At 42.7% G+C, this 26897-nt stretch overlaps 1 protein-coding gene across 1 annotated transcript in view; it reads left to right on the top strand.

Moving 5' to 3' along the window:
- The first annotated feature begins 5957 nt into the window (after positions 1-5957).
- The window catches only part of LOC141132845 (aldo-keto reductase family 1 member C1-like), a 121306-nt gene continuing 100366 nt past the window's right edge, over positions 5958-26897 (top strand). Inside the window, exons 1-2 of the mRNA XM_073621766.1 lie at positions 5958-6115; positions 19763-19930. Coding sequence (XP_073477867.1) covers positions 6029-6115; positions 19763-19930 — 255 coding nt within the window. The 5' untranslated portion in view covers positions 5958-6028. The remainder of the gene's footprint in view (positions 6116-19762; positions 19931-26897) is intronic.

Here is a 26897-nt window from a genome sequence, read left to right as displayed (position 1 = left end):
CACCCTCCGCACTCCTCTCCTGTACATACTGCCCCGTCACACCCTCCCCACTGCTCTCCTGTACATAGTGCCCCCGTCACACTCCTCTCCTGTACATAGTGCCCCCCGTCACACCCTCCGCACTCCTCTCCTGTACATACTGCCCCCGTCATACCCTCCAGAAATGTTATTTAATCACAAAACTATATATATAGTGTATACTACATAAAAAAATTGCCGTTCATTGCATTGTACAGAGGTAATGAATTTAATGTGCTACAAAAAAAAAAATTTGCCGTGCCCTGCTAAAGTGTTTGGGTTTGGCTTGATGAAAAGGTGGCAACCCTACAGCAGCTCCATCGAGAGTTATTGCTACATACATTTTATATATATATATATATATATATATATATATATATATATATATATATATATATATATTCTATATTGTCTTATTTTGTTTTGGGGTGTGGCTGTATTCCATTGTTCTTTGTGTCTGTCTGCCTTAGGTATTATGGGATGTGTAAGCGTGTTTGCTGTGAGGAGGGGGGGTTCCTCCAACAGCTTTCCCTGCTGATTGGACAGTCTACCCTGCCCGGAATGCAAAGGGGGGGATTGTCCCGAGTATTACCTGTGTACCTGTGTTTCAATAAACAGTACATGTTGAGCAACCAAACGAGTACTGCCTTGTTTGTGTTTGTCAGCAGTTGGAATATCTGATATCTATTCAGACTTGGAGGAAGCAGTATGTGATGAAAGCACTCAAGCGGAGTTTTTGGACGTTTCGTTACAGGTACTAAAATCCACTGTTTCCACCTGAATTCTGGGCTGGCCAGTGAATGGGGGAATTAGGGGCACTGCAGAAGTGGTGGGCTGACAATCAGGATTAGCAAACACAGCCGGAAGGACACTATGGGCTCTATGGGCCTGTCTTTGAATTCTTGGTGGCTCTACTTATGCTAGCCACCGCACCAGCTTGAACTGCACTTATGGGACTCGCCACATCACCAAGTGATACTGCAGCGCTGGTTTGTCTGTGACCAGGATGTACTAGGCCGCTGGGGCTTGCCAGTCCACCAGAAGGTTGAGCGGCACTAGAAATGGCTCTCTGCTCCATACGAGAACCATGCGGTTGTTCCACCTCAACAGAAGAACGGGGTCGGGTACGCCTGACCTTAGCAGTGACCACTACTCAGTCGTCAGAGCTATCTGTCAGGGTGCAGCTGCTCTCTACGGGTTCATATACTGAGCCTGAATCTGACAGTGAGGCTTCCCCTCCACTCTCATCTGTCATGCTCAGCAACGTGTAGGCCTCTTCACTACTGTACCTCTGTTTGGACATTTTGGCCACTAAATTTATAGGTACAGCTAGTGCGACTCACAGGTAAAAGAGCAACTGGTTGTCAGCGACTGCTTGAATCGCTACCAAAAAAATTAACTGTTAGCGTTAGCAGGGATCAGGCGTGACTCTGCTAATGCTGCAATTTTGTGTGCTGTGTTTTGTAAGTGACAGTGATCTATTGATACTGCACTTGGGTGGGCTGGGCTGGGCGGAGGGGCTAAACGCAGGTGCTGGCAGGTGTCTGGGTTGATCCTGCTAACACTGCATTTTTGGGAGCACTATACTACTGGGGATGCTAGTATAGATCTGATCAGATCAAAGATATTGATCTGTTCAAACACTATACTAGTAAGGGAGGTGTATGGTGTGTGTTAGCGCTACTGGCAATCAAAGGGTTAAAATCTGACGCTGTCTCGGATTGAAGCTAACTGAAGCTGACACCTAACTGATGCTAACTCGCTAACCCGTGACACTTATATGGTGAACAGAAAAAATATCTATACACTATACTATGCCACAGTGACAGGGAGTGAAAGGGTTAACTGGGGGTGATCAAGGGGTTAAACCTTTATTAGGGACTATATGACAGGTACAATAAACCTATCTGCAACTGCCGCTAACTGCCCTAATTCTGTTTAGAGTCATAAGTGACACAAATACAGTGATCAGAAAAGAGATCTGTACACTATACTAATGCCACTATGACAGAGGGTGAAAGGGTTAACTGGGGGGTGATCAAGGGGTTAAAACCTTTACTTTGGAATATATGGGGTTACCTTAAACCTACCTGGGCCTACCACTAACTGCCCTGCCACAAGTGACACCAGTACAGTGATCAGTGAAAATTCTGAAAACTGCACTTGGTGGCACAGTGACAAGGAGTGAAAGGGTTAACTGGGGGTGCTATCAGGGATCGATTGGGGGGTTAAAAGTGTGCCTATGTGTCCTGGCATTAGTGTAGTGTTCGGTGTACTCACAGAAGAGGTCTTCTCCTCTCGCACTGGAACCGAAAAGGGCTCCACAAGGGGAGGTGACATCACTTCATCTGCCTGTGTTTACATTACATAGACAGGGGAGGCCTTTCAGCAGGACCAGACCAGAAATTATTGGCCTGGGCCTGTAGACTGATCAGTTCTGTAACTAATCCGATCATCGCGGGGGACGGCGGGTGCACATGCGCGACCTCCGTACACCTACAGTGATTTGCGCAGCAGTGCCAAACTGCTGCAGTATAATGACAGCAGCTGGTCTGCAACCGGTTAAAGTGTATGTTAACCCGAAAAAAAAATTCTGATCCTGGTCCCTTAAAGCAGATTAAACAACACAGTGCTTGTGATGTGTAATCTGCCCCCTCTAAATTGTAAAAAACCTGGCTAATCCGGCCACTTCCTGTATCCCACTCTCTGTGCTGACCACGATAATCAGGGCTGCTCAGCCCTGACCACCGTGGTCAGCATACTTTCCTCTGTCATCCGCAGCTGTCCTCTCTGCTTTCCTCTCCCCCCCTCACCCCCTCCTCCCTGCATGTCAGCTCTGTGTCTGTGTCTGTCTCCGCCGCACCCCCCTTCCTCCGTTATTATTAAAAATAAAAAAATTTACAATGGTCACTGCCAGCCCCTCTATTATAGGCAGGCATACCACACTAAGTTTTTTCTAAAAAACAAGGACTGTAAATACATTTTTAGTGCTATCTTCAGGCCGGTCACGTGACTCGCTTTACATGTCCGAGACAGGACTTCTGCAGAAGGGGCTGAGCGGCCATGTGACCTCCCTGGCTGACGTGAGAGGGAGATCTCGGCCCCTTCTGCAGTATCCATGTATCAGAGTTGTAAAGCAGCCGCGAGTCACGTGACCAGCCTGAAGATCGCCCTGAACAGGTATTTACAATCCTCGTTTTCATAAAAGACTGTGTGGTATGCTTGTCTATAATAGAGGGGTTGGCAGTGAGTTATAATTTTGAGTTAACAAACACTTTAAATGTCAAACTTTATTTAATTTAAAAGGGTCTGCATAGATCCCATAGGTGGGCCTTGGTGGACAATTTTTTGCCCCACCCACTTTCATTACATATACACATAAACCCACATCATATTCTCAATATCACAAAATAACAATCAAAAACTTTATGCACAAACAACCATAAATGCCAGAAAAAAGTTAAAAAAAATCATTCGCTTTCAGTGCTGTTCCATACATGCATAAGAAGGATAGTGATCCCAAATGCCCAGTGCTGAAAAACACTCTTCCACACTCTGGGCACCTGGAATCACTATCTATCTTATGCATGGATGGATTAGCACTGAGGCTGCATTCACACCTCAGCATTTTGAGCAGATTTGCAGCAATTTCAAAACGCCCAGGTATGAATGACAAATCGCAGAACGCACATTTGAGATGCCTTTGATTTGAAAGGCACTTAAAGTTGTGGTGCGGTTCTGCCACGATTATCGCGCAATAAATTGCACAGCAATCGTGGAAAACTGCATCGGGTAAAGCTTGATGCTCAAAAGAAGCTCCTGAACTTTTTGGGCAACAAGCTTCACGTGATGTGGTTTGCCATGATTGCAACGCGACTTATCACACGACAATCGTGGCAGGACCGCACCACTATTTTAGGTGCCATTCAAATGAATGGCATCTCAAATGTGTGTTTGGTGATTTGTCATTCATACATGGGCATTTTGGAATTGAGGGCAGAATTGCAGCAAATCTGCCCGTGATTCAAAATGCCAAGGTGTGAATGCAGCCTGAAAGTGGATGAAGTTTTTGAACTTTTTTTCTCGCATTTATGGATGCATGTACAAAGCTTTTTGATTGTTATTTTGTGATATTGAGCATTTTATGTGGATTTATGTTTAAGTGTAATTACTAAGAAAAACAAGGTGGGGAGGATTTTTTATTTTATATATTTTTTTTTGTTTAGTTTTCTCAGCAGTGCTACACATTTGTTTATGAAAAATTGCTATTGGTAGTGAACTTACATTAGGTGGTTTGCAGCCTATTTGCACATTTAGGATGGGTTCACACTAATGCTAATTGGATGCGGGTTTCGCCGGATTCAATTCGCATGACAGGAGACTGTGACCGTCTCTCAATGGAGCCGGTTCACACATCTCTGGGGCAGCCGCAAAGCGCATTGGAGAAGAGTCCGGTGCGTCTTTGGCTCCATTTCAGATCCGAATTCAGGCAAAAATTTCGGACCTAATTCGCCCCTGAAACGGAGAACAGGGACACACCAGACCCCCTGCTGCGAGCCCCTCCACATATAGTGTGAACCCGGCCTAAGGCCCCTTTCACACCTGAGCGATTTTCTGCTGGAAGCTTGTAGCTCTAAAGCACTCAACAAGCCAAATCCCATTCATTTCAAAGGTCCCTGTTCACATCTGAGTGTTCTGTCGCCTGAAGCAAAATGGCTGTCGCTCAAAAAAGTACATGAGCTTCTTTGTGGCAGATTACACGCGATTGTGGCCCCATGAACTTCAATAGAAACACCTGACTCGAGCGATTTACAAGTGTTTTGTCACTCGTTTTCTGCTCAAACGGCAGCTCTAACGCTTAATTTCCTCTCCCTCTCTTCCCCTTAGTCATTTTGATTTCTAAACAGAAACGCTTGAAGCTGTAAAATACTTCTAAAAATACTTTAAAAATGCTTGTAAAATATTCTGCTCGTTTATACTTTATGTATTCATGTTTTTGTCATGGTGACAACTCAAGAACTGGCTTTTGTTTAGACGATATCTCTGTCACTACCAGATCTTTTCAATATAAAAAAAAAATATTAAAAAAATGCTTGAAAAAAAGCGGCAAAAACACTTTAAAAAAAATGCCCGAAAAACGCCAGTAAATCGCTACGCTCAGGTGTGCATGGAGCCTAATGCCCCGTACACACGATTGGAATTTCCGTCAGAAAAACTTTGGATGGTTTTTCCGACGGAATTCCGCTCAAGCTTGCCTTGCATACACACGGTCACACAAAAGTTCCCTGAACTTTCGACCGCCAAGAACGCGGTGACGTACAACACTACGACGAGCCGAGAGAATGAAGTTCAATGCTTCCGAGCATGCGTCGAATTGTTTCCGAGCACGTGTAGGAATTTTGCGCGTTGGAATTGCTACAGATGATTGGAATTTCCGATAGGAACTCTTTCTGTCTGAAAAATAGAGAACCTGCTCTCAATTTTTTGCTGGCAGGAAATTCCGCCAGCAAAAGTCCGATGGAGCATACACACGGTCGGAACTTCCGACCAAAAGCTCACATCGGACTTTTGCTGGCAGAATTTCCTGTGTGTACGGGGCATAAGGGTATTTATTCCGTGGCATTGTATAAGTGTTTTTGATTTAATTATTCTGATATGTAATATGTCAACAATGAGCAAGTACAAGAAATAACAAGTCTGACGCCACTCAACAAACGCCACAGTGCCTCATACACCAGTCAGATCAAAACCTGCCCTGTAAGTTTAAATCATATTGGCATTATTGTCTTATTTCTCCTGATTTAGCAATGAAACATTCTTTTATAAGTATAATCTGTGGTAGGTAGAAATGGTGTTGGTGCAGGTATTACACTCCCAGGATTCCTTCTGTTCATATTCTTATGTATATTTGACCTCACCCCGTGTAGCTATACAGACACTCCTCCTTGCTGTGAACATTCAGTATTCTTTGACACACATTGCTCTATATCAGTGTGACTCAGCTTCAGCCATGGCAGATCATTCTCATCCCACTCTTCTAATGAATGATGGCAGCAAGATTCCAGTTATTGGGTTTGGGACGTACGCTCCAGAATATGTGAGTACAGACAGGCATGTAGAACATTGAAATGTTTAGGGATTATAGGAATTTATGCAATGTGAGACATGCAAACCTTCTGAGAGATCAGAAGAGGCTCAGGGCAGGCCCTTGCACACTGTGAGGCCCCACATGAATGGGAAAGGGGCTAAAAAAAAGAACTTGGCGTCAAGAACATCTTGTAACAAAAACTTTATCACAGAACGTGCTAGAACAACAATTTATTTATCTTTAGACAATTCAACCCGATTACTTTGAGTCAGACAAATCCACGTACATCTGTGTCAACACACTTCTTCCTTTTATCAGTTATGAAGTTTTCCACTGTACAACAGTCCTATAAAAAGAAACTGCCTATTACTAAGGATAAGACGAATTTACCTGGGTTCAGTTTATGGGACAATCACCAACTGCTCTTAAATTCTGAATGATAATCTGAACCCCATCAAAGCCATTGGGAACCAAATCTTTAAAATCAATTTGGTTGATTTTCAGCCCTGGTTCACATTGGAGCGATTTGGCATGCAATTTGACATGTCAAATTGCATGCCAAATTGCCGGCAATGGCACCGTCTGAATCGGTGCGACACCGCATCGATTCCCATAAGTCGTTTCTGTACTACTTTTCGCGATTTCGGGGTGCGATTTCCATTGACATCTATGCAGCAACCCACACAGATGTCTTTGAAATCGCCCACGAAGTCGCGACTGACATGCGGGAATGAAATAGTGCGAGTTCAGCTGAACTTGCACAATTTAAGTCTCGCTGTCAGTGTGAACCTGGGCTTAAAACCAAAAGGCAAGGGATTGTCAAACAATGGACTGGCACAAAAATAGTAAAAAAAAATATATTAAAAAAAAAAAAAATGTAGTTGTATATTTGTTGCTATTACCATAATCTATCACCAAAGAACAACCAAAAATAAATTCTCCTGCTCATGACAATTGCAGCGATACCACATGTGTATGTTGTTTGTTGTTTGTATGGGTGGTACGGCCCAGAAACAACAATGCACATTTAGTTTTTTTTTTTTATCCTACCTAAAACACACTGATATTGACATTAACTGACACTGATACGAAATCAGAACCTAAATACCTAAAATACACTGACCCTGACCTTTGACCCCAACTCTAACACTGACCTAGATCAAACCCTGATTTAATATTATTATTTATTTAATAATTAATATTATTTATTTATTTATTTTTTAGTTTACAATTTTCTCCTCTAGCTAGTAGAAAAAGATACAATGCATCTTTTTCTCTATTCAACAGGAGAAAAAAAAAAACTGGTGTTCTGTCGAATAGTGCCCTCTATCAAAAAATGCCCGCTCTGGGTTGCGCATGCACAACACGGAATGGCACAACAGCTGATTTACCAATCAGCTGCTGTGACGGCACATGTGCAGTGCATTGGACACAATAGCCGACGAGCACCGATGGACAGAATTATTCTCCGATTCTGCCTCGCATTTGCGGGGCGTGTTCATTGTTGTGAAGGGCAGTTTTTTTTTGTGTTAATGGGTGGGTACAGTGCTGCAAAGGGACAATGCTATTCTCCGATTCTGTACACAATGTATGCAGCACTGAAGCCGCCCATCAACACAAAAAAACCTGCCCTTCACAACACTGAACACTCCCCGCAAGTGCGAGGCAGAGATTAGTTCTGTCCCTCTGCGCTCGTCGGCTATTGTGTCCGACGCACTGCGCATGCGCTGTCATGTTATCACAACAGCTGATCGGTAAATCGGCTGTTGTGCCGTTCCGTACTGCGCATGTGTAGCCCAGAGCGGGCATTTTTTGATAGCGGGCACTATTCGTCAGAACACCGGGACAGGCTGTACAGTGACTGATCATCGTGATAGCCAGAGTCTATCGCAACGATCAGGTAATCAGGAACCGGTCCTCGCGGCTCCACTGACAGCTTGGTCTCTGTGCTGGGAGCGCACTCTCAGCGCAAACAAAGCAGCCCATATATGCAGCCCCATAGATAAATAACCACTTCCTTGAGGCCACATACATACATAGCCTTGGTGGGAAGGGGTTAAATGATATGCTTGGTGGATGCCCTAAACCTGCCAATGAAGTGATGCATCTGTACAATGTATATAATATGGTGCAGCAAAAAACAATATTTATAAAGAAAAAATCAATTCTAGACCTTTAAATGAGCATGCAGCCTGGCTGGATAAGAGAAGAGGGGGGCAGTAAGCAAACCCTTGCCACTCCTCCTGAATCAGCCATTTGCCCTCAACATGAGGAGGGTACCTTGCCAGGGAGGACCCCCTGTTAAGCACCTTGTCCCCATGTTGATGAGGGCAAGGGCCTCCTACACACTACCCTTGCTTTGTTTTTGTGGGGGTCTGGGAAAGACTTAACAGATTCTGGAATCCCTCTTAAAACAAGGAGGCCTCCAGATACTGGCTTCCCCCCCCCATGTAAATTAGTAAGGGATACACAGTAGTCTTAGTTACTCATTATGCAGTTGTTGGATTCCTAGCAACCAGGAGCCCTGAGCAAGAAGCTGTCGCATTTAGCAGCAATAGTAATACCATTGCAAAATGAACAACTTCTTATTGTGGCTGAAAGATCGGCTTGACGGACAGATAAACTTCCTATTTAGTTTGCATATTGCAGACAGTCAAAGTTCAGATCATATCTTACATCCGTCCATACTCGAACCTCGTTCCTACTGACTGGCTTTCGTCAAATGGACCTGTTGGAGAGCCTAGTTCAATTAGCCACTTGCAGCCAATTGGCTGCAGTGCTGATCAGTGTATCCTCATACAGCAGAGGAGTCCCTGTTGTCAGAATACAATGTCCCATCAGGGGGGATACCTGCATCCACATCAGTTGTGCAGATGCAGGAATGGGCTGACAGTGTGTACCCAGCTAAAAGCTGGCCATACACTTTAAACTCTGACTGTACAATTGCCAACAAAAACGTGTAGGTGGGGTGTAGCATAGTGCAGGGTCAAAAATTCACATAGGCAGGTGCAAAAACTTGTATTGTAGAAATGCAGCAACAGTTCACAACAAACCCGGGGGGACAGCCACCCAGCTGAGCATACTCACAGTTCAGTAGCGCAACAGGAGTAGATTCCAGCTAGAATGACAGTGTCTGTTGAGAGGGGACTGAATGCGGCCTGGTCATCTGGTCCCTAATCGGAAGAATGTCCAGAAGAGATGGAACCCTACTCTTACCCTCCTCATCAGGAACCCTTCCCTATCATTATTACTGTCCCTTACAGATGGGGTACCTGTCCCTACTCTGTCCACTCGCCAAAGTGCACCAAAACTTTGGAGCCAGGACCTTAAAGTGGACCTTCAGTCATTTTTTCAGCTTTCCATCTATTAAATCTTCTGCCCTTGTTGTTTTAACTTTGTAACTTTCGATAGTAAAACATTTTTTTCTGCCAGTAAATACCTTATACAGCCCAAGTCCTGTTTCTTGTCTGGTAAAAAGCCTAGGCTTATGACATCTCACAGCTCTCTCTCACTCTCGTGAGAGTTTGTCAGGAAGGAAGGGGAGATGAGTCAAAAGAGGGTGAATGAGAGCTGCAGACCTGGATGTATGCCTCTGTGTGTCTGTCTAAATCCAGGAAGTGAACAGGCAGCAGCTTCAGCTGCCCACTGTTAAAATGGTTGCAGCCAGACTCAGTGGAGGGAAATTTCTACAGCATATTTGGCAAGTGCAGAATCACAGTATATATAAAATAATATGCAAAGTGGTCGAAGGGAAGCTTCAGAATGGCAAAGATGTTTTTATTACAAATTATGTGAGCAGACTGCAGTTCCTCTTTAACAAGGCTCTGCCTGACCCAAGATGGCTGCTTGAGTCATGTGGGGAGGCAGTGTCCAATAGTATAGCTTCCCCAGTGACCCAGGAAACTAGAGGAACCTTGTTCCTCCTGACTTCCTCTACAGCAACAGGACCGCTGCGGAAGAGTGCCACCTGCCATGGAGAAAGTAGACTGCACCTGCCAACACCCCCCCCCTTCCTTAACAGATGCTGTCCTTAGCATCACAACAACATGAAACAGTTGCCCACGGTTAGACCACAAAGGGCATTGGGTCTTCTGACTCTCAATGGAGTCACTTAGCAAAGGTTCATCAGCAGGGGGCCTCGGGTGGCAAGGGGTTAGGTGTGTCTTCTACTCTCTTATCACCTGAGCCTGCAGGGGAATCCTCTATCGCGTCAGTACAGTCCATGGAACTGGATGGGGTGGATGGGCCCTCTGGGCTACTGTCAGCAAAATTATCAGGTTCTGGGACCTGGGAGGCCAGAGACTTGAGTATGATAGGTGGTAGAATATGACAAATGTTCACCTTACTCTTATTTGCTTAATTACATGGCAGTTAAAAATGCATTTATACTCCCCCTTATCATGGAGTCTCTATCCCAACGATTCAGCTCCGGGGGCAGAGTGAAACACGTTGGGGTATGGCTTGGCTGAAGCACTGGTTGAAGCTGTCATTTGACATATCACTGGGTCTTGCAGTGATGTGCAGTACATAGCACCTATTTTGTCTGTTGTATCATTGGAGCTGGGATGAGCTCTGTCCTTGCCAATACTCACACAGTGGCGTACTACAGGAGAGGACCCAGATGGAGCCTTGACCGACACCCCCTATATGTTGTCTGGTCACAGGTGGTAGAAACCATTCAGTCGGAGGAAGGTCTGCAGGGCTAAACGCCTCCTGGCTGTCAGTGGATCTTTGAGGGCAGCTGCCACCCAACACACAGGGCCTCAGCATGTTCCGATGCAGTCTCCTTTGAATGGGACTGGGCCCTTTGAAAATCAAATCATAGATTGGAGTAGGTGGGAAGAGCTGACCCACTGTTTGGTAGGTGGTGTGTTACCATTTGGGTTCCAGCTTGCTCTCTCTAGCATGCTTGGTGTTTTTGACCAACAGCCGGTCCAGATGTAGTACGTGTTTCTCGAATGTCTTTGAGAAAATAATGTCGTCAAGGTGCACTAGCACAGTCTCCAAGTGGAAATACCTGAGACTCCATTATCCGCTGGAGGATGCTAAGGGCATTTGATTGAACTCGAAGAGGCCCAGGGCAGCATCCACTATTACTGTCCCTCACAGATGGGGTACCTATCCAATTGCCAAAGCATGCCACAACTCGGGAGTCAGGGCCTTAAAAAGGCTTTGCCTGATCCAAAATTGCTGCTTGAGTCACATGGGGCGGCAGCATCCAATAGGATGGCTTCCCCAGTGACCCAGAAAATCATAAAGGAACCCTGTTCCTCCTGACTTCCTCTCCAGCAATAGGGCCACTGCAAAAGAGCATCACCTGCCATGGAGAATGTAGAGTGTACCTTGTAAGGGTTAATTCTGTCAGAGCTCTGGAAGCATTCAATGCACAAGAAAAAATAGCCATTTCAATGAATGCTTAGTTTATTGGCAGCGTGGGCTGTACCTTTATACAAAATATGGACAAAGAATATTGCACAACTTAAAGAGAAAGGAGGGAAGGAGGGAGGAAGGACAAAGTTCATCACATGAGACATAACATTTCAGACTTATTTAAAATATTTAATGCTGACGTTTTGACTTTGAAGACATAATTTCAAAACCAGATCTTACCAGACCTTATCTATCCTGTGGTCATTGTGACAAATAGGACCCTAAAATAAGGATATTCCCCTGTCAGCTACTGTCAATGTCTCAGTTTGTTAACGCTTTCTCACCTAACGCTTTCTCACCCTTCAATCCCCCCTTAGATCACAAAGTGATTTCACCATGATCACTGTTCTCTGTGTGGGGTAATTTAATTGCGTATAATTACAGATACATTGAATAAGCTTGAACAATATATATATATATATATATATATAACAAAGATAAAAACCAGGCACATTACAATTAAAATCCCTGCCTGTCGGAACCAAGAGAAAATGGAACCAAAAAAATCACTGAAACCTCCTAGTTCCTTAAAGGAGCTCCACCCATCTTTGGCAATATCTCTGGCTTCAGCTTGGAGGTTCGACACCTCCTTTTGGTTTTTATCAATTATATCATAATAATCGGGTATTTCAGTACTGATGTTATGAATCCATGTGCAGCATTCATAGTCCTCCAATACTTCACAGAGCCCAGTCAGAGCAACACTTATGGATTTGATAGCTACTTTGTGCATATCTAGTTGTTTATGAATAGCCCTTTGTTCAATACTTAACAGTTTGATGTCTACAGAAATCTTTTCCATAATTTCATCCATAACTTTGGAGTAGTTATTCAATCTTTTCATCAGTTCTATTCCCCATCCTCTCCATGAGGGAAACCATGCCCAGGCCTGATCCTTTTCAAGAAATATCTCTCTTTTCTCTATGTGTTTAAGGTGGTACTTGGGGTATGCACTAGCTTTAAAAAGATGTTGGTGCTTTCCTTTTTCATCCCCTATGATTCTCATCACTGTAATCAATGAGGCCAAATAACACCACCCAAGGGTACCAACCGGTATCCATGGATTGCATTCCTTACATACAACATACATATACACTATCCCCTAGGGAAAATGATCGTTGGCTTATAGTATCCTTAAAACTTTCAGAAATGGCGGCCATGGTCAACTGGTTCAAAATGAAACTCACAGGGTTGTTGGTACCCACTCCCCTATTCAAGACGGTATTTAAATTTGTATTATGTTCTGGGTTATTGGTGTGAAACATGGAGGACAAATCTCTGTTTAAAGAGATATTAAACTGTGATCTTCGGAATATCTTTTGACCTTTTATTTAAGGAATTACCTAAGTTAAAACACCAATGTGGAGAGTGGCTTCTACCAATTATCGGGAAGGAAATTGTGTAATTTGCATGTATGGCCGATATTTTGGTTATAGTCACATGAGTACCATTCAAAAACTGAGTTATATTTACAGGGCCAGCTAAGAGAGGAATTTGGAGTGTGCTTGGATGCAATTTACTACATACCCAACATTTGTCATAACCTGACTTCTGAGCATAAGAATACTTATACTGAAGTAACAACATTTTATCAGTAGGGGGGTATGAGTCCTTTGGGCCCTCCACGTTGGATTCCCTCCTTTGTCTAGTTACTGTTCCATTAGAAGGGGGGCTGCATATGGCTTTTAGGGCACCCAAGTCCTCAGGGTGATGAATACAGTTAGTGATGATCCATATGGGCAGAAATACTATCAGTGTCAGCATAAAGAGTAGGCACAAGGCTTTCCCAAATGTCTGAGGGGAGAGAAGTGAGGTCATCTTTTTCAGAGTCTTTTATCACCTGTTTCACTCGCTCTTCGAGGATTTGCATCACCTGCTTGACCTCCTTTATGTGCATCTTGCTTCTGGGTCCTTTGTGGTATTTATTTATCCTCTCGTCGTGGATCCAGGCCCAGGATTGTTCCGTAAGGACAGCGGTTCTGGTCACTGCAACTACGCTAGTGGGCAGACCAAAAGGCTAATCTTGCTTCTTGGTCCGGTTCAGCTGGTGAATTACGACCACATCTCTAGGTTGGAACTCGTGTTTGGTTCTTGTGAGGATAATGGAAAAGAAGAGAATACTTTACCGTAGATGCCATTCAGCTTCATAATCAAGTTTCTACAATATTCGTCCTGTATCAAACTCAGATCTCCCTGCTCTATTACCAAGGGTTTCTTAATCCAGGGCGTGGGAAAAGGTCGACCCATCAGGATCTCAAAAGGGGACAAGTGATTGGTCTTGGAAGGGGTCATTCTTATTTCTGCTAAAACTGCAGGCAGCACAGTTTTCTATTTGGCAAATGTGCCACCCGTAGCCTTCCTTATTTTATCTTTAATCGTTTGGTTTATTCTTTCCACTTTACCTGAACTCTGTGGGTGATATGGAATGTGGAATTTTCACTCTGTTTGCAAAGTCTTATGTTAACATTTCAGCTGTAGCTTTCCATCCTTTATGCCATGGTACTGTGAGATGAATAAAGGTGGACAATTTGCAATTTGTCCATTAAGTCACCTGCTTGAGTACAGTTTTTAAAAATATAGTAAATTACCTTAAAAAATATATAATAATTATTTGTATATTACTTACTTATGGTAATTAACCCCTTGCCACAGGCCAATTCTGACACTTCTCTCCTACATGTAAAAGTCATAATTTTTTGGTTAGAAAATTACTCAGACCCCCCCAAACATTATATATGTTATTTTAGCAGACACCCTAGGAAATACAATGGTGGTCATTGCAACTTTTTATGTTACATGGTATTTCATGGTATAAAGTTAGCTGTATACTATGAAAGATGATGTTACGCCGAGTAAATAGATACCTAACATGTCATGCTTTAAAATTGCGCACACTTGTGGATTGGCATCTGTGACATTTGTGGAACCCAGCTTGCCTTGGAGAGCACTGGAAGCTCATGGTCCAGCTCCTATGGCCCCTCCTTTGTGTAAGTCACCCTGTCCATTCGGGGGACAGGGTGAACGAGAACCCCTGTCTGATCTGTACTAATCGGACTCACTGTATAACCACACTGGAATGTTTTGTATATATTATATTGTCCCATACTGTTATGGACTGTTTGCTAGGTCGTTTGGGGTGTGTCTGTATTCCATTGTTCTATTGTTTGTGTCTGCCTTGTGAGCAAAGTATTATGGGATGTATGTCTATGTGCATAAGCTGTGAGAGGGGAGGGGTATTCCTCCAGCAGCCCCTTCCAAAGACAGTCTACTATTGGATAGTTGAATACCTGTGTGTCATGCTACTGGAGGAGGTAAAGTTTACCCCGCCCTGAATGCAAAAGTGTAGGGGGGGGGGGTTGTCTCGAGTGTTTCCTCTGTGTACCTGTGTTTAAATAAACAGTTTTCATGTTTAGCAACCAAAACGAGTACTGTCTAGTTATTGCTTGTCAACGGTTTGGAATATCTGATATCTATATTCAGACTGGGAGGAAGTGGCATATGACGAAAGCACTCAAGCGGAGTGTGGGCTGTTTCATTACAGAGCCAAACTTCAGTACTTAAAAATCTCCATAGGTGACGCTTTAAACATTTTTACAGGTTACATGTTTAGAGTTACAGAGGAGGTCTAGTGCTAGAATTATTGTTCTCACTCTAACGTTCACGACGTATGTAACCTGTGTGTATCTGGCTCTGATACTAGCCAGTGCCTCACCAGCCACTGGCCTCACCGCACGTCCCTGTTCTGAGAGTCAGGTGAACCGTACCTATGCAAAAAGGTGGACAATTTGCAAAGTAAAATATATCAGGAAATGTCAATAGCTAATACCTAATTAGCTTTGATTGACAGTGCTAGTCTCTGGCACCAGGAGCTTGCCTGAGAACATTGTCTGCACTTACAATGCTGTGAAAAAGTATTCATACCCCATGACATTTTCCACATTTTGTCATGTTACAACTAAAAACGTAAATGTATTTTATTGCGATTTTATGTGACAGAACAACACAAAGTGGCACATAATTGTGAAGTGGAAGGAAAATGATAAATGGTTTTCAACATGTTTTACAAATAAATATGTGAAAAGTGTGGCGTGCATTTGTATTCAGCCCCCCTGAGTCAATACTTTGTAGAAAAACCTTTGAATGCAATTACAGCTGCAAGTCTTTTTGGGGATGTCTCTACCAGCTTTCCACATCTAGAGAGTGACATTTTAGCCCATTCTTCTTTGCACAATAGCTCAAGCTTTGTCAGGTTGGATGGAGAGCGTCTGCAACAGCAATTTCTGAGTCTTGCCACAGATTCTCAATTGGATTTGCAGTGTTAGTTTTTTGCCACACAAAGCATTTTGCTTTTAGGCCAAAAAGTACAATTTTGGTCACATCTGATCAGAGCTCCTTCTTCCACTTGTTTGCTGTGTCCCCCACATGGCTTCTCGCAAACTGCAAACGGGACTTCTTTTGGCTTTCTTTTAACAATGGCTTTCTTCTTGCCACTCTTCCATAAAGGCAATGTTTGTGGAGTACACGACTAGTAGTTTTCCTATAGACAGATTCTCCCACCTGAGCTGTGGATCTCTGCAGCTCCTCCAGAGTTACCATCTCCTTACAGTTTAGGACAACGGGCATGTCTTGGTAGGTTTGCAGTTGTGTCATACTCCTTCCATTTTCAGATCATGGATTGAACAGTGCTCTGTATGATATTCAAAGCTTTGGATATTTTTTTATAACCTATCCCTACTTTAACCGCTTCAATACAGGGCATTTTCACCCCCTTCCTGCCCAAACCAATTTTTAGTTTTCAGCGCTGTCGCACTTTGAATGACAATTGCACGGTCATGCAACACTGTACCCAAATTAATTTTATGGGGTTTTTTTCCCCACAAATAGAGCTTTCTTTTGGTGGTATTTGATCACCTCTGCAGTTTTTATTTTTTGCGCTATAAACAAAATAATTTTGAAAAAAAACACAATATTTTTTACTTTTTGCTATAATAAATATTGATTTTTTTTTTTAAATAATTTTTTCCTCAGTTTAGGCCAATATGTATTCTTCTACAGATTTTTGGTAAAAAATATTGATTGGTTTGCGCAAAAGTTATAGTGTCTACAAAATACGGGATAGATTTATGGCATTTTTTTTTTTTTTTTTTACTAGTAATGGAGGCAATCTGCGTTTTTTTTCGTGACATTGCGACGGACATATCGCACACTTGACACATTTTTGGGACCATTCACATTTATACAGTGATCAGTGCTATAAAAAATTCACTGATTACTGTGTAAATGTGACTGGCAGGGAAGGGGTTAACACTAGGGGGTGATCAAGGGGTTAATTATGTTTCCTAGGGAGTGATTCTAACTTTAGGGGGCGGGGACTCACAAGGGGAGTCCCAGCTAAGTGATTCTAACTGTAGGGGGTGGGGACTCACAACGGGAGTCCCGGCCGTCTAGGGGATGCGCGCCCCCCATAGACGGTCGGGAAGCCCAGGACGTCATATGACGCCCACCCAGGATGGGAGATCCCTCCTGCGGATGTCATATTACTATAGCCGGGTAATGAAGTGGTTAAACTTTTCCACAACTTTATTCCTGACCTGTCTGGTGTGTTTCTTGGCCATTATGATGTGTTTGTTCACTAAGGTTCTCTAACGAACCCCTGAGTGCTTCACAGAACAGTTCTATTTATACTGAGATTAAATTACACGCAGGTAGACTCTATTTACTGGGTGACTTCTGAAAGCAATTGGTTCCACTAGATTTTAATTAGGGGTATCAGAGTAAAGGGGGCTGAATACAAATGCACGCCACACTTTTCAGATAATTATTTGTAAAAAAAAATTTGAAAACCATTTATCATTTTCCTTCCACTTCATAATTATGTGCCACTTTGTGTTGGTCTATCACATAAAATCCCAATAAAATACAGTTACTTTTTGGTTGTAACATGACAAAATATGGAAAATGTCAAGGGGTATGAATACCTTTTCAAGGCACTATATTATTTTATTTTATATTTATAAAGGATTTATATTTTTGTTTAGTTGGTTTTATTGACCATGCAAGGAAAACATTATTTTTTTCAGCCTGTTATATACTGTTTTGCTATGAAATGCTTGTACTTTAAATAACCCTCAATGTCAGGAGCTCAGATTACACACAAAGCCCAGTGAGTGAGGAGATGGACACTCCCCTTCCTTTGCTCTATATATACTCCTCCTCCTCACTTAGATTTTAAAGTGGTTGTAAACCCTTACACACCACTTTTACCTACAGGTAAGCCTATAATAAGGCTTACCTGTAGGTACTGGAAATATCTCCTGAACCTGCATGGTCTAGGAGATATTTACCATATAAGCTTGCGCCAACGTCATCGGCGCATGCGCACTGAAGAAAGGGCACGATCGTGCCGTTTCTATAGGGCCTGTGCTGTGACTGTCGGCTCCCGTGTGCATGCAATCTGATTGTGTATTCAGGGAGAAGGGTGATCACGGATTGCATTTCATTTAAAAAATGTGCACCTGGGAGTAGGTGGGTGGATGATGCAGGGTGTGTGCTAATCAGGTCAGCTGGTCAACTCCTTCCCGTGTCATGACCTACAGTATGTAAGGAAGAAAGATATTACTAATTGAAACGTCTGGAAACATGGATTAGGACAAGAAAAGTAAGTGACTGTAGATTTAATGGAAAGCTTTGATATTTTTGCAAAAACAGTACATGAATGCTATATTGGTGCATAGGGAAGCTGGAATTTAGAAAAAAAAAGTGTACAAAGGTTACCTTACCTTTTAATTAGACTGAAACAGTCAGAAAGTAAAAAGGTATGCTTTCTTTTTTTTGGAAAGCCCAGAATTCTCTTAAAATCAGTGTTAAGTATGCACCCCCATTTAAAAGATTATGTGCAAATTTATAAAAATAATAAAGTGTCTGCTACCAACCTTAAATCTTAAAGATGACCATATGTGTTACACAATCTGACTGTATAATCTCCATTAGATCTAGGCCAAATTTAGTTTTGGTGGCCATACACAGTGCAATAATATTGAAAAGTCAATGTCCAATTCAACGGAATGAGCAAATCGAACATTGGTTTAACAAGACAAAAATGGCATGGCTAAGGGATGAGCAACAGAGAGTGACAGTTTAGATTGACCCAAGTCAAATAGTTGTAATGGAAAGAAAACAGTAGTACAGGGTAGATCTATGGCATTTTTTGCAGCCTTACATGCAGATCACTTGTAAGCAACTCACAAGGGTGAGAAAAATGCCATCTATTGAACCATGATAGATTATTTTTTGCCACAACTGGTTGACTTGGGTAAACTGAAACCAAAGCTTGGCCATGCCATTTTGGCCTTGTTTGATTAATGTCTATTCCAGATTTTTATTTGAATAAAACTTTGATTGTTCAGTCTTTTTGCACCGTTTATGGTCACCATATATGCTGCAATTTGACCATACAATTTCTGTACAAATAACTTTACACCTTCTAAAATTATCCAATGTGAGGAGCTACCTAAACTATCCAAACAATTTATATCCAATCAGGCAGCCCCTTGCGCGACATACATTCTTGGTAAATCTAAAGGAAATTGTAAAATCAGATTGTAACGTTTGCGGTGAGAAGAGGTTTCTACAGAGAGTGCACAATCAGACTGAACTTTGGATAGGTGGCTTTATTAAACTGAAAATCATGATAAAATGATGATATATTAAAAAATATTTTTGGCGACTACTGTGAGTTGTATAATTTTGACACATAAATGCAGAGGATGAGTAATGTCCATCAGTGTGGCACGGGGGCTTGTAAGAACTTACATAGGAAAGATATTAGTAGGAAACCAATTGTATTTCAACAGAAACGCCAATGGGAAATGGTGGAATATTTCACACATATGTAAGACTGCTAGTATAAACAGAAAAGTCAGTTGTACTATCCATACACCACATAGATAGCAGAGCTCCCAGGTGCTCGATCCACAGTCGCTGGCTGAGTAGAGTAATGTAGAAAAAATGATCCGCACTCCAGTTGTTGCTCTTAAAATTTCTTCATTTTATTGAATAGCTACAGTGAACAAACGCTGATTAATTCAGTTCTAAGACTGCTATGAAGCCTTTAAATTGGCTATTATTTTAGGCTTAACTCTTACAAATTGTATTTAGCCATTAATGGAAATATGCTATGTTTTTTTACACTAATTAACAATTTACATATGGCTGCTTGTGCTCTAGATCCCGGTCTCCCTCAGTGAACAAGCCACCGAAGTTGCCATTGAGGTTGGCTTCCGCCATATTGATGGAGCGCACCTGTATCAGAATGAAAAAGAAGTAGGTCGGGCCATCCAGAAGAAGATTGCAGATGGCACTGTAAAAAGGGAAGATCTCTTCTACACAGGAAAGGTGAGGACATACTATAGTTCTGTGGCTTAGAGGGCTGCACTGGGTCCAATGACTGGTAGATGCAGTGTTTACATGTGTTCTTATCATGTTTCTTGTGTTTTTTCTTTAACCACTTAAGCTCTGGAAGATTTTGCCCCTTCATGACCAGGCCATTTTTTGCTATTTAGCACTGCACCACTTTAAATGGCAATTGCGTGATCGTGTGTGTAAAATATATATTTGCTTAATAATAATAATATATATATATATATAAATAAAGGTGAAGCTGCTGCTTATGATAGCCTAAATACTCAGCTAATGATACATATAGAAAAAATATAAGCGCACAATCCAAATATGAACAATATTGTGATACAAATTATGTAAATTCAAAGTCAATATGTTTCCATAACAAAGACAAAAGTTATTTGAAACAAAAAGGTGTAAAAATTTCACCCGGTGCTTCTTTTCACATATAATCAGCGCCACTTACCAGAACAGCTGGATCTCAAGTTATAGAGATTGTAAACGCCACATTTTGTAAAATGAATAAAGAAAAGGAAATTTTTTTTTCCTTTTTTCAAAACTTTGTGACACAAAGTGATATCTGCAAAATACTCAACATGCCTCTCAGCAAATAGCTTGGGGTGTCTACTTTCCGAAAAGGGGTAATTTTGGGGGGGGGGGGGGGGGGGGTTGTGCCATCTTGGCATTTTTGGCTCCCAAAAAGTCCCACACATGTGGTATCCCTGTACTCAGGAGAAGCAGCAGAATGTATTTTGGGGTGTAATTCCACATATACCCATGCCATGTGTGAGCAATATGTCATTTAGTGACAACTTTGTGTAAAAAAAAAAGAAAAAAAAAGAAAAAAAAAATGCCATTCTCCTGAAACTTGTTGCAAAATATTAAAGCGGAGGCCCGCCCACCACTGCAAAAAATAAAAGCCAGCAGTTGCACATACTGCAGCTGCTGACTTTTAATAATCGGACACATACCTGTTTTGGAGTCCAGCGATATCGGCACCGCAGCTGATGTTTCTATCAGCTGTTGGGTGTTGTCGCCTCCATTGCAAGTAAGGGAATCTGGCAGTGTAGCCTTACGGCTTCACGCTGGGGAATCCTACTACGCATGCCCGAAACGCCGCTCCTCTCTCCTACTGGCTCGGCTGCCAAGGAAGGAGGAGGGAGCCCCGCAGTGACATCAATACCTGCGGCTGAGGCTCCCAGAAGTGGGGACAGCATACCTGTGAAAGACAAGTATCCTGCCCTCCCTCCCTCCCAAAAGGTGCCAAATGTGGCACCGGAGGGGGGAAGGAGTACAATGAGCCGAAGTTCCACTTTTGGGTGTAACTTTGCTTTAAATATTCCATGGACTCAACATGCCTCTCATCAAATAGCTTGGGGTGTTTACTTTATAAAATTGGGTCATTTGGGGGGGTTTGTGCTATCTTGGCATTTCATGGCCTCTGGAACTGTGATAGGTAATGAGAAGTAAAATAAAAAATTTACGCCCTTGAAATCCTGAAGGCGGTGATTGGTTTTCGGGGTCCTGTACGCAGCTAGGCTCTCAAAAAGTCTCACAAATGTGGTATCCCCATATTCAGGAGAAGCAGCAGAATGTATTTTGGGGTGTAATTCCACATATACCCATGGCATGTGTGAGCAATATATCATTTAATTGACAACTTTGTGTAAAAAAAAAATGTTTTTGTAAATTTTCAATCACTTGTGACAACAAAATAAAATATTCAATGAGCTCAACATGCCTCTCAGCAAATTCCTTGGGGTATCTACTTTCCAAAAAAGAAAAAAAAAATTGGAGAGATTTTGTACTGCCCTGCCATTTTAGCACCTCAAGAAATTATATAGGCAGTCATAAACTTAAAGTTGCTTAAAGTCCAGAAAATGTACCGTAGTTTGTAGACGCTATAACTTTTGAGCAAACCAATAAATATACGCTTATTTATTTATTTTTTGCCCAGGACATGTGGCTGAATACATTTTGGCCTAAGTGTATGACTAAAATTGAATTTATTGGATTTTTTTAATAATAAAAAGTAGGGGGCGCATGCGCGGCATTCGATGATGGCAGATGTGTGATTCCTCCGCTCCTATCCCTGCCGCCTTCCATTGCTCCTGCAAAGCGATCGCGAGCTCCTCCAGCCACGGGAGACCTCATACTGAACCATCGAACCTCTCAGGCAACCCATGGTGAAGTACGGGCTAAAGCAAATGGCTCTATCACTCACTCCGGAGCTGCAGCCTTCACAGACACTGGACTGCTTCCTGCGTAGGCCCGAATCCCCGGCCTTCGGATCCCGCATACGTGCACAAGGAGGTAGGAGACATTCCCCTGCTGTTTGCACCCACATGTACCATCACCAGAGAAGTGGGGAAACTTGCTCAAGAACTGAGGGGGGAGATAACACACATAGGTGAACGTACTGACACTTTAGAAACTAAGTTTGACGATTTAATACAGTATGTCCATGTTTTGGAGGAAGACAATGCGGGCCTGAAACAATCTATTTCCCAGGTCCAATCCCAGCAAGAAGATTTAGAAAATAGGGAACGCCGCCAAAATCTGCATATCAGGGGCATCCCTGAATTTGTAGGAGACCGAGAGATTCATACCTACCTATTAAGCCTCTTTAACCACTTCACTACCCAGCCATAGTCAAATGACGTCCACAGATGGGATCTCCCATCCTGGGTGGACGTCATATGACAGCCTGGGCTTCCCGGCCGTCTGGGAGGCGCACGCCCGCCGCGTTACTCGGGACCCGGTGCTTGTGCCCGGCGGCCGCGATATCCGCTGGGCACCCGCGATTGCCCGTTAACCGGGCCGGACCGTGGATCTGTGTGTGTAAACACACAGATCCACATCCTGTCACTTGAGAGGCGACCGATCTGTGTTCCCAGTACAGAGGAACACTGATCGGTCTCCTCCCCTTGTACGTCCCCGCCCCCTACAGTTATAATCACTCCCCTAGGAAACATTTAACCCCTTGTCTCCCCCTAGTGGTTAACCCCTTCCCTGCCTGTCACATTTATACAGTAATCAATGCAATTTTATAGCATTGATCGCTGTATAAATGTGAATGGTCCCAAAAATGTGTCAAAAGTGTCCGATGTGTCCGCCATAATGTTCAGTCACGAAAAAAAAAATTGCGATCGCCGCTATTACTAGTAAAAAAAATAAATAAATAATTTTTAAAAAAAATGCCATAAATCTATCCCGTATTTTGTAGACGCTATAACTTTTGCGCAAACCAATCAATATACGCTTATTGCGATTTTTTTTACCAAAAATATGTAGAAGAATACGTATCGGCCGAAACTGAGGAAAAAATTAGTTTTTTTTTTTTTAAAAATGGGATATTTATTATAGCAAAAAGTAAAAAATATTGTGTTTTTTTCAAAATTGTCGCTCTTCTTTTGTTTATAGCGCAAAAAATAAAAACCGCAGAGGTGATCAAATACCACCAAAAGAAAGCTCTATTTGTGGGGAAAAAAAGGACGTAAATTTTGTTTGGGTACAACGTCGCACGACCGCGCAATTGTCGTTTAAAATGCGACAGTGCTGAAAACCAAAAATTGGTCTGGGAAGGAAGGGGGTGAAAATGCCCTGTATTGAACCGGTTAATACCATAGCCCCTCTTATCCCTGACAGACCGGTAACTGGACAGGGCACACAGATCACTGGCCCCTAAGCCCTCTGCAGGGGAAAATCCCAGGGATATCATACCCTGTTTCCCCGAAAATAAGACCTAGTGTGATTGTCGGTGATGGCTGCAATATAAGCCCTACCCCCCAAATAAGCCCTAGTTAAAGTCCTTGTAGGTCTTATTTTCAGGGTAGGGCTTATTTTCGGGGAAACAGGGTAGGGCTTATTTGGGGGGTAGGGCTTATATTGCAGCCATCACTGACAATCACGCTAGGTCTTATTTTCGGGGAAACAGGGTAGTATGCTTTCACTATTATGATAGCAAGGTAGCCCTCACTATGGCCACCTGCAATTAAACACGGCTGGAATTCAAGGGTGCTAAAATCCAATTTTTTAGCGATTTATCACCTATAACCCTCGCTATGCGTCGCAGTTTCCACCCGGTGACCACACACCTGCAAAATCATCAAATCACGTACCGTTTGGGCTTTCCCTTTTGTTTGTCTGCGTCACGAGATGGCACAAAATTCTCCATGAGGGATCTTCAGGAAATCGAAGAGTTCATATGTAATCTTGGTCTTCCGCCGCTACCAGATGAGGACCCTGTGCCACTTCCTGCAACACCTAAACCTGCATCCAACCCAGGTCGGATCTGGACCACTGCTCGCCAGAAATCACAGAGGGCCTTTTCTACACCTCAGCGATACCCTTTTCCCAGGATCGCAGCTTGAGAGCCCTCTTAAAAACACTTGGTTTAATCCTGCCTTGGACCGCACACTACCGAGTTCCCCTTAATTTGGGAAGTTTTCACCCATACCCATGGGTTGACTTTATAGTTGGCTACAATTCAAACTTTTTATTGGCTTTCCTTTTTTTCGCTGGAAGACGGCGGAGATCACTCCAGACAGGTTGGAGCCCCCTATGCCCCTCATTTTGACCCACGGCTGTGGAATCCTGAGTGGTCCTGACCCCTCAGGCTATAGTTCACAGAATTTGTGTTTTTATAGGTCCTTTTTTGACCTATTTTTCACTTTTTGCTTACTCTGTTTAGACCTCTTTTCAATTCTGAATCTCAATGTTGTTACATGCTACCCTATTCTTTCCCTCCACAGGATACACCATGGACTTTTTTGTGTTTTTTTTTTTTGCTTTTTGTTTTTGATTTTTTATCGATAGCTACAGCATAACTATGTTTCGTTATAATGGCTTTACGGATGCTCACTTATAAATGTGAAGGGTTTGAACTCCATTCATAAACGATGGTTAGCCTTGAAGGAGTTCAAATCATCAGCCGCTGACATGATTCTAGTCCAGGAGACTCACTTCCGCTCTAGGGGATGCTTTAAATTCGCTACAAAACATTTCCCTGTCTCATTTATAGCCTCTGACCCCTCTGGTAAAGCAGGAGTTGCCATATCGCTAACAAAATCTTGCCCCCTGAGAGTAAAATCATATGGACCCCCATGGTAGATATATTTTCCTGGACTGCGATTATCTATCATGCTCTTTTACTCTGGTTAACATTTACGCTTCCTGGTGAAATCCAGTTTCTCACTGATGTGCTTGGGAAACTCAGAAAATACGCTCAGCCCTTTATGATTGTTGGGGAGGGATTTTAATATGACTATGTCACCTAGAAGAGACAGACGCACATTATTTTCATCAAATCCTTTGGCTAAAGTGGAACGCCAATCCACCTCTTTCCATAGACTCATCAGATCTCACAATTTACTAGACATATGGTGGATAAAACACCCTACACATAAACAATTTACATTCTATTCCCCTCCCCACAAGATGTATTCTAGATTAGATTATCTCTTTGTAACATCCCCGCTATTGACATCCACAGTTGCTTCAGAATTAAACCCCATTACCTGGTCGGACCATTCCTCTGTTCAGCTTGATCTCACACTCTCGTCTACAACTAGAACCTGTCATTGACGACTTAACGACTCCCTTCTCTACAACCCTATTATTAGAACTCAACTGTCTCAAGAACTATCCGAGTTCTTCCAACTAAATGAACACACTGTGGCAGACTTTTCTACCCTATGGGAGGCACATAAGGCCTACTTTAGAGGCCAGTGTATTTCAGCTGGCTCCCGCCTAAAGAGAGACTCTGCTGCACAGAGACTTGATATCCTTTCCCTTGCTACCTAAAGCTGAAAGATTGCTGCTCACCTCCCCTACGGTGACACGCCTGCATACAGTCAACTCCCTACGCGAACGTTTGAAATCCATTGATATGAACAAATGCTCCAAATCCCTTCTTTGGGCCAAACAGAAATTCTATGAGTATGCTAATAAGCCTCATAGAATGCTAGTAAACAAGCTTAAACCCCACCCATTCCATTCCTACCCTGAGTTTCTTACACAAGCTGATGGTACTCCAACTCATTGTCCACAAACAATGTCTAAGGTATTTGGGGATTTCTATAAAAAGTTATATAATTGCTTAAACACAGACCCTAAACACCTCTTTTCCCAAGACTAATTCAATTCCTTCTTTGACCCTTTAAAACTACCCAAATTGTCATCATCCCAAATATCCACGCTTAACGCTGCTATCACGCCAGAAGAGCTAGCTGGAGTAGTTAAAGATCTACCACTACACAAATCTCCAGGCCCAGATGGTTTATCCTATTTTTATTATAAAACCTTCCTCCCAATTTAATAGATCTTTGTGCCTCCTTACAGAAGGGTATCATCCCTCATCCTCAATTCCTGCATGCCCACATTACAGTTCTTCTGAAACCCGGGAAGCCCCTGTCGCTACCAGACAACTGTAGACCCATAGCCCTACTCAACTCAGATTATAAATGCTTTACAAAAATTCTAGCCAATAGACTCACCTCTATAATCCCTAAACTTATTCACAATGACCAGGTAGGTTTTGCTTCCTATAGACATGCTGGAGATAATACCAGACGCACCACTGACCTGATAGACCTACTCTATAAGACTTCCCGCCCAGCCCTTATGCTGAGTTTAGACGCTCAGAAGGCCTTTGACAGGCTTGGCTGGCCATATATGTTTGCCACTCTCTCACGTTTTAGATTTACGGGTCCATTCATGTCAGCTCGCCAGGCCTTATACTCTCGCCTTACTTCCCAAGTACAATTGGCGTCATGTCTCCATCCTTCTCCCATAGCAATGGTACAAGACAAGGGTGCCCCCTATCCCCTTTACTGTTTATACTGTGCCTTGAACCTCTAGCTGAAGCCATACATACACACCCTGACATAAGTGGAGTCTCTTTACGGCAAAGGGAATACAAATTGTCTCTCTTTGCAGACAACATACCTTTAACATTAAC

Source organism: Aquarana catesbeiana, linkage group LG03, assembly GCF_042186555.1.
Source record: "Aquarana catesbeiana isolate 2022-GZ linkage group LG03, ASM4218655v1, whole genome shotgun sequence".
NCBI lineage: Eukaryota > Metazoa > Chordata > Amphibia > Anura > Ranidae > Aquarana > Aquarana catesbeiana.
This window is presented reverse-complemented; position numbering and strand designations above follow the sequence as displayed.